Below are 8,454 nucleotides of genomic sequence, written 5' to 3' on the forward strand. Positions count from 1 at the left end.
TTTGCAGAATCACAGTCATTTCAGGCATCAACGTAATCAATCTCATGCCGTAGTGAATAAGAGTGATTTCGCTATACTGTAGTGCGGTGCCAATAGCTGTAATACTATCCGTGGTGGATAAGTCTTCTTAATACTGATAACAGAAGTGACGATTTTACGTGTCGCTATTAGGTGATGGTATAGTGCTTTATCGATTTTAAATAAAACTCTATTGTGGTTATTACGGTCTCTTTTTGGCAAGACTAGGTTAAATGGTTACGAGGGAGATGTAGCTTAGTAATGTGAGCAACAGGTTAAAATAATTGCGCGCTAAGTTGTAATGGTGGAACTGTCCGTCGCATAATGGTCGTTATCGGAGCCTACCTCTACGTATTGTAGGATTTGTTTCTTCGGGTAGAGGGGCGTTCAGAGGGAGGTTGTACTGTGAGGATAGAGTACTTGTTAGTTTCATTATAAACTGCGGGACTTATAGCGGTATTAGTCCCCCTTGCGCGGAAAAGCCGCGTGTTACCTCAATCCTTCTCCTCTGGTCTTGCAGCTTGTGCTGTCTCTGCCGCTCGTCTCCCGGAACTCCTCGTGAGTTGAATCCGGTTCTATTTGTGGAATACCACAGTAATAGAAAGAGACGAAAGATTCATTGTCGTCATTTGCGATTGCAAATGTGGAGATGTCACGTATTTTTACAATAAGAGTGATGAGCACTTTCCTTACGTTGTATTTCAATGTTAGGACCAATGAGTGAATTTGATCTGGGAATGAAAATATTTGAATTGGGGTTATTTGAGCAATTGGGTAGAAATTTTAATATGGGGCAAATTTGATAATTGCACTCAGTATATATTTGTCCATTCTTGGCGGTTATGGCTATATATTCTAAAGTGGCGAATTCTATGAGTTTTTTAAGATGTAATGGTTCTGACTCATTTATTGAGAGATAGCCGAGGAATCGAATCGTTAAGACCGTTGGTATCAGTCTTTAGTCTATGCACCCAACGTTGTTCTTTTTCTAACAGGATTTTTGTTGCATTCCTGTCTATTGTGTCCAGAGTTTCCAGGATAACCCACTGTAGGTCATTGACAGTGTGACCTAATTCTTTGTAGTAGGTGGACATTTTGGTAGTGGTTCTTTTACAATTCACATTGCTGCGATGCTCGCAGAGTCGTTGTTTTGCTTTGCGACAAGTCATGCCGATGTATCTCATCTGGCATGGGCAAGTAATCATGTAAATTACATGACTCGTATTGCAATTAGTGCGGCGAATTAGTTTCCAGTTAAAGTTAGGGAGCAACTGCAATTCTTTTGTAGGTTTTGTGGTCTCACAGGCTGTGCAGGTGCCACAAGGGTAATGTCCTGTTATTGGGGTTGTATTCCATAATCCTGGTTGATCTTTCTTTTTCTTTGGTGGTGGTCTCGTATGTACCAAGAGGTCTTTGATATTTTGACTTCTCTTGTTTGCAAAACGTGGTTTAGCCCAGTTTAGATTGTTTGATGTTATAATCTTCCAGTTTTTGTTGATTATCTTTTTTACCTGATTAGTAACAGGACTGCAGGTGGTGACACACGTTGTTCTGTCATCTTCTGCTTGGGGTGTGTTTCTAATAGTGCTTCTCTTGATTGATTACGTGCTCGTTTTTTGCAAGAGTAAATCACCTTTCTTGGATACTCTCGGGCCGTGAGTTTTTCACAGAGATCCTCAGCTTGGTTCTTGTAATCATGTATTGAGCTGCAGTTCCTTCTAAGGCGGAGGAACTGGCTGTACGGAAGATTTTCTCGTAATGGACGAGGATGAAAGCTTTTAAAGGATAATAAGCTGTTCTTGGCTGTGGATTTAAAGAAAGTCCTGGTTTGTAACGTGTTGTTTTCTGCAAACAAAGTTATGTCCAGGAAGTCTAAGGTTTTCTCATTGGCAGCGTATGTAAATTTCAAACAATCATCCTGATTATTCAGCCAGCAGTGGAAGTCTTTTAGAGTCTCAAGGTTACCTTTCCAAATGAGGAGAATGTCATCTATATACCTCTTCCAAAAAATAATTCGTTCAAGAAAGGGGTTGTTACTGTTGTGGACATAGATGTTTTCAAAAGTACTCACATAAAGACCCGCCACACTAGGGGCAAATGTACTGCCCATGGAAGTACCATGACGTTGGATGAAGAGGGTGTCTTTATACTGGAAGAAGTTTTCCGTTAGGGCCAGTCGGCAGCATTAGAGGACAAAATGTCTGGGTCTTTTATGAGGCCATTCCATTCCAAAGAGTATTGTTTCCAAAATATCTAAGGTTTTTTGTTGTGGGAGGCTCGTGTAGCGACTCTCTACATCGAGTCCATACTAGAAGCATTGTGTCTTCTGAATATTCAAAATTGGTCAGCATGTTTAGGAGGTCTCTTGTGTCTTTTAAGTACGTCGGTGTTTTTTGTACTATGGGTTTCAGGTATTGGTCGGCAAATTCTGAGAGTGGTTCTAAGATTGAATTAATCCCAGAGACGATTGGCCTCCCTGGAGGTGGAATCCTTCCTTTGTGTGTTTTCGGAAGAGAGTAGAAGTACGGTATAACTGGTGATTTAGTTTGTAGGTAATCCGTTTCTTTTTTGGATAGCCAGTTATTTGCTTCTGCCTCTTCGATCATTAGGGATATTGTTCTCTGCAGGCGTCCCGAGGGGTCCGTTGTTATGATCTCATAGAATTTGGTGTCTGAAAGTAGATCTAGGCATTGTTTGTCATATCCTTCTGTGGATAATATGACTATTCCTCCCCCCTTATCCGCAGGTTTTATTACGATCTCTTTGTCGTTCCTGAGTTCGGTAAGGGCCAATCGTTCTGCCTTCGTGATATTTTGAAAAGGTTTTTGAAGTTGTTGGTTTAGATCATCTAGATCTTTCATTATGGCCTGTTCGAAAGTACATATTTCGATTGGGACTTGTGAATTTAAAGGACAAAAGTTGGACTTGTGTCTCAGATTCGTATCTCCCTCTCGCAGTGATGGTAGTTCATCTTTGAAAAAAGCCTTTAATTTCAAGGTTCGACAGAAGTTGGCTAATTCACATTTTGTTTTGAAAATATCAGTCTTTGGGGTGGGTACATATCCTAGGCCTTTGTTTAGGACACTCATCTCGTTCTCCGTAAGCTTTTTGTTTGTCAAATTTACGACGAGGTCGTTGGACCTAGTCCGGTCTTGGCCTTGGTCACGCTCCTGGTTTGGACCTGTCTTGTTTGGTCGGACCAGCTTATTCCTTTTTGTCTTGTGCGCCGATTGGGCCGGCCATTCCCTAAAAAAGGAATTCCTTGTTGGAAGTTTTGTGCTCCTTGTGGCTGCATTTGTTGGTTCATCGGTACTTGAAAGAAAGGGTTCGGCCAACCTTGTCCACCTAGTCTTGCCAAAAAGAGACCGTAATAACCACAATAGAGTTTTATTTAAAATCGATAAAGCACTATACCATCACCTAATAGCGATACGTAAAATCGTCACTTCTGTTATCAGTATTAAGAAGACTTATCCACCATGGATAGTATTACAGCTATGGGCACCGCACTACGGTCAAGTGAAATCACTCTTATTCACTACGGCATGAGATTGATTAAGTTGACGCCTGAAATGACTGTGATTCTGCAAAAAGTATTGCCATTTTTTAGTTTCTTGGACAATTCAGTGAAAACTGTACAAATGTACACAACTGTGTTGTCTCCTCCCTATCCCCCCTTTTTCCCTACATGTTGTCGATGTGTGCATGTCTCTTTTCTCTCCACAGGTACAATGCGACCTTCTACTACTCAAAGAATCAGGTCATAAACTTACCTATTCTTTCACCTTTATTCACTGCACCACTTTTTTGGTCCTGATGAAAGCCTACTGACCATTTGGCAACCAAGGCTGAAACATGTCGACCTCGATTTTTGACTAATGGGGTGCGCTAGAATTCATAATCGATTCATTAGCCGCACAAATTTAATTTTATATTTGTCCAACTCCAGATTTATTAAAAATCGACACACTGGTTGTTTAGGACAATTTTAAAGATATCACCACTTTTTCACTCACCAATTCACGATCACTACTGCCTCAACCAAAGGTAAAGCCTCCTGGCGGAGGGTGCACACAAAAAATCGACCCAAGGATTACGCAGTCACATGTTTAAATAAGCGGGGACACATCACATACCGCTACGAGATACCCAAAAAAAAACGCGTGTATGAGGGTCTTTTATTGGGAGACACCTACTTACCTACCTGCAGACCTTGGTTTACGCAGGACAAGTGATCCTTTCCCCTTTGTGATTATGAAACTTCATATCTATAACCATATTATCTCTTTCATATAAAAGACGAATTCACAAACAATTTCATGTGTTTGTGGGAAGGGTGGTGGTGTGATCATGCATTATAAGAAATAAAATATCCTCTCTGGTTCGCTAAAAGGAAATTTCAAGTTACCTCTGAGTTCCACGACCATATAAAGGAACTTGGCCTATGGCCGCCATCACTTAAATCGTCTCATTAACTCTTCATTGATTTACAATATCTTTATGATTTATGGCAGTTGTTACGTTTTTCCTTATAAAATTGCATTCTGTCCACAATAATATGATAAATCACCTTGTCTAGAGCAATTCTATGACTTGGGAGCCAGATGAGCAACCGATGCCAGTGGCCAGTTAATACAGGAAAATGAAATAACAACGTGAGTATTCCCATGTTTTGAGGCCATGTGATCATCAATCAACTATTTAAACCTAAATTAGCAGTTAAAACAGCGTGGATTTCTGACTAGCTGTATAATTCTAGTAGACCATGGGGCATATGTTTCAAAATCTTGTTTGCCATTCTCAAATAGCGATTTTTTGAGAATCGCTTTTTGAGAAATGCAAAACGGGATGTATTAAAAAAATCTCAAATATTTAGCGGTTTCTTAGTATTCCTTACTGGCGATTAGCAAATTGCGAAATTGCAATTAAGGAATACCTTCCCATTCATTCTTATCGGCAAGGAGGCCCATAGGAATGAATGGGAAGTCATTCTCAATTTGCGATTCGCAATTTGAGAATTGCAAATTTAGAATAATTTCAAGGGTGCAAGTGTGTCAAAGGACATCCTGAGGCACCCCTGAAATGAGCATGTGTGCACATATGGCGCACATACATACCCTAAGGGCATGTATGTGCACCACATAGCACTTTGAAAAATGCCAAAAAGTGCATTATTGAAAGAAATCGCAAATTCCCACCAACTTGAAGTTGGTGGGAATTTGTGATTTCTTAAGGAGAAATCGCACAACTTGGGTGCTTGATACATAGCATTTAAGGAATCGCAATTTGAGATTCCTTAAATGCTTACGCAAAATTGTGATTCCTTAATTTTGCGATGCGATTTTCCTTATACATCGCATTTTGCGAATTGTTTGTCGCAAACGCTGCTTTTTTGCGATTCGCAGCATTTGCGACAAAAAAATCAGTTTCATACATATGCCCCCATGTCTTTCTTGCTGGTCTTTCAGTCTTTTTCTTAAGGGTCAGTGCTGCTGTGGACCGAGCTATACACTTCATTCCGATCCCTAATTTCGAAAAAACACAAGCATGCAGGGCCAAAGTATTTCTTAGAAGCCCGCCACAGCACCACCAAGTACCAGGGTTGTCTAAATATCAAGCTGTCTAGTCTTGATTCCGCCTCATCTCACTTTCTTCGCCTCCTTACACTTCCGGTTGTTTTAGCTCATTCTTGCATGTTTTTTTCACGCCTCATTTCTGCCCTTGCCACTGTTTTCCTATGTGTCTCTCTTTTCTCCTTTTTCTGCCTTTCCCTCTCTTGTTCAGGCTGAACGTCTGATGATGAAAACTAAGCATTGACAACAATAAATAAGTGCTGGTGCCCATGACCTGTAGACACCTGCACAAATTAAACACTGCTTTATTCTTGTTTTATTGTATCATGTTATCACCGCATATGCAGTGTTTAATTTTGTTTTTGTTCATTTGAGGTACGATGCGGGTCTAGAGTGTTGTGGCTCAATGCAATGACCAATAAGAACGTGTGTGTAAATATTAGACATCTAAATACATAGATTATGTGCAGATAATTCAAATTGTATATGTATTATTAACCCTTTGCATATTTTAAAGAAATCCTGATGATTGGAAAAGGGCGTTTTTTTTGCTGTCTTGAGCAGGGGGTCATAAACTCTAAAACAATATGTATAAATAAGAGCTAAATGTGGAATGAAAATGTAGTATTAGTTTTTGAACGTGATGGACGTGTTGTTTTAGAAAGGTATATGTTATCAAGTATCCAGAACCGTTAAATAGCGAAACTCCCCATGAAATGATTGTATTTGATAAAACATTTTGTGGTAAATAACAAAAACCCTTTAAAGTTGTTAATAAAAATGGGTTATGGCGACAAAAGGGGATCACGCGAATGGTTGGTGGTAAAATGGGCGGCAGCTAATTGTCATTTTTAACGTATATTGAATTAGTAAACAACTGTTGTTATACTTACTCTAAATCAGACAAAAAGCCACCGTGTGGGAGACTGTCATAAGTGCAGGTGCTGCAAATCAAGTCCCAGTGCCAATCATTTCAAACCACCAGCTCAAATTAAGCACTGACATATCTTGCAGTCTATATCTATGCAGTCTGGTAATTTTGTATACAATAGTTTGGCTCATAATCAAATTCGCCAGTACAAAGGACAACCAAGGACTGAGAGAAAGCATTATTCAAAGTGAATATTAATTAAAGAAATAATGAATAATGTTTAGTTTATCTTCAACTGTATATTGCAGTATAAAGGAGTACCTGACCACACACCATTTGACGAGGTGCAGTGTGAAGGGATATTCATGGGTTTTATGATGTTCTGCTAGTAATAATAGTACTACCAGTAATACAAAGTCTGTTTAAATGAAGTTGTTTTTTGATGGCAGCTCTGTTCTTATTTCTAATTCGCTTTATCTTTCTAAGTTTCAAGGTACATGGGACCAGCAGGATTCAACGTATCAGGCTTGGGCTACATCGGAGACGTTGCCAAGCCCCCTCTTTACATCCAGCACTCCCCCAGGAGGAAGAGGAGGGTCCTCTTCTCCCAGGCCCAAGTCTACGAGTTGGAGAAGCGGTTCGAACACCAGAAGTACCTGACAGCCCCAGAGCGAGACCACCTGGCCAAGGCCGTTGACCTCACCCCCAACCAGGTAAAAATTTGGTTCCAAAATCACCGCTACAAGATGAAGAGGCAGGCCAAGCAGAGGCAGGCCCGAGCATCGGAAGAACGCCTCCGGCCTTACAGCGCAGAGAAGCAGGACTGTGTCAGCCCCACCACCTCTCTGGAGGAATATGGCGCAGTGGAGACTCGGCTGGAAAACAAACCCTCCCCTGAGATCCCAGAGCTCCTTTCTGGGCAGGCTCAAGGAACTGGAGATGGACAGGAACTCTCTGTTGCTCAGAACTTGACTTCTCTCCAGGACTACACAATTAACAGGAACATAATGTTTAAGCCTTGGTGATGCAACAGGTAGAAGGTCAGATCTTTACGTTCAGTGAACCAGGGAGAAGAAAACTGATATTTCGAGTTTGGATATACAGTGAGCCAAATTCTTATCTTTAGTCATTCCAAACAGTTTGCCTACCTTCTACACATAGCCATCTTTACACCGCGTGGTTTTGTAAATTATATTTTTAAAACTGAAAAAAACGAAATGGTTTATTTCAAAGTGATGGACTGTTTCCAGTAAGTGATCATTTCTCTACTGCTCTTACCCTGGGTGTCATTTCTTGAATCCAAGCAAATCAGAATTTGTTCTCCATTTTCAGGTAAAGCATTGGCAAAATGGTACAAGATACCTCAGTATATAAAAGAACTATGTCCAATCCTGGGGCTGCACTTACAGTGATCGCCATTATCCCAACATTTCGAATGTCACCACTTTTTCCAAGGAAGTGGAATCACTGAAGTTAGAGAGGTTACGTAAATGATATCTCACACCCTTTAATCTTCAGTGACATCAAAGTATTGACCCCTTGTCCCACCTATAGGCACTCAACAATCGCCAATTCACTGATAAGTTGCAAGCGGAAGGGCAATATTCAGTAGCGGCTGGTAGACGAGGTTGGCAGAGATGCCTAAGCGGGTAGTAGAAAAAAAAATACACGTGGGTCTATAGCCGTGCCTCTCCTCTGTCTACGCTGTATCCTGCCTCCTGGGAGCACCCGTGCTACCAGATTCCCATAGCCAATCATGACTCTGCTTTACAGCAGTGTTGTGATTGGTCTGAGCTCCATGGTTCAGTGCTCAGAGAGGGACTGGGAGCCTGGGAATGTTCTGCTCCCAGGCAGTCCAATACAGCCGGTGTAGAACATTCACAGTGCGCATGACTGATGGTCAGCCCAAGGCGGCCGGCCGAACCATCAGTCACACTTATGGTGCAGCCACCACTCGTCCCTCTGCTCACACGAGCCCAGCCCTGCACTGCC

General features: G+C 41.2%; 1 protein-coding gene across 1 annotated transcript in view; it reads left to right on the forward strand.

Moving 5' to 3' along the window:
* LOC147692428 (thyroid transcription factor 1-like) overlaps window positions 1-8,092 on the forward strand; it is a 60,110-nt gene extending 52,018 nt beyond the window's left edge. Inside the window, exon 2 of the mRNA XM_086938632.1 lies at window positions 6,949-8,092. Within this exon, the coding sequence (XP_086794758.1) occupies window positions 6,949-7,487 (539 nt within the window). The 3' untranslated portion in view covers window positions 7,488-8,092. The remainder of the gene's footprint in view (window positions 1-6,948) is intronic.
* Window positions 8,093-8,454: the final 362 nt, after the last annotated feature.

This window comes from Lissotriton vulgaris, chromosome 9 (assembly GCF_964263255.1).
Source record: "Lissotriton vulgaris chromosome 9, aLisVul1.2, whole genome shotgun sequence".
Taxonomy (NCBI): Eukaryota; Metazoa; Chordata; class Amphibia; order Caudata; family Salamandridae; genus Lissotriton; species Lissotriton vulgaris.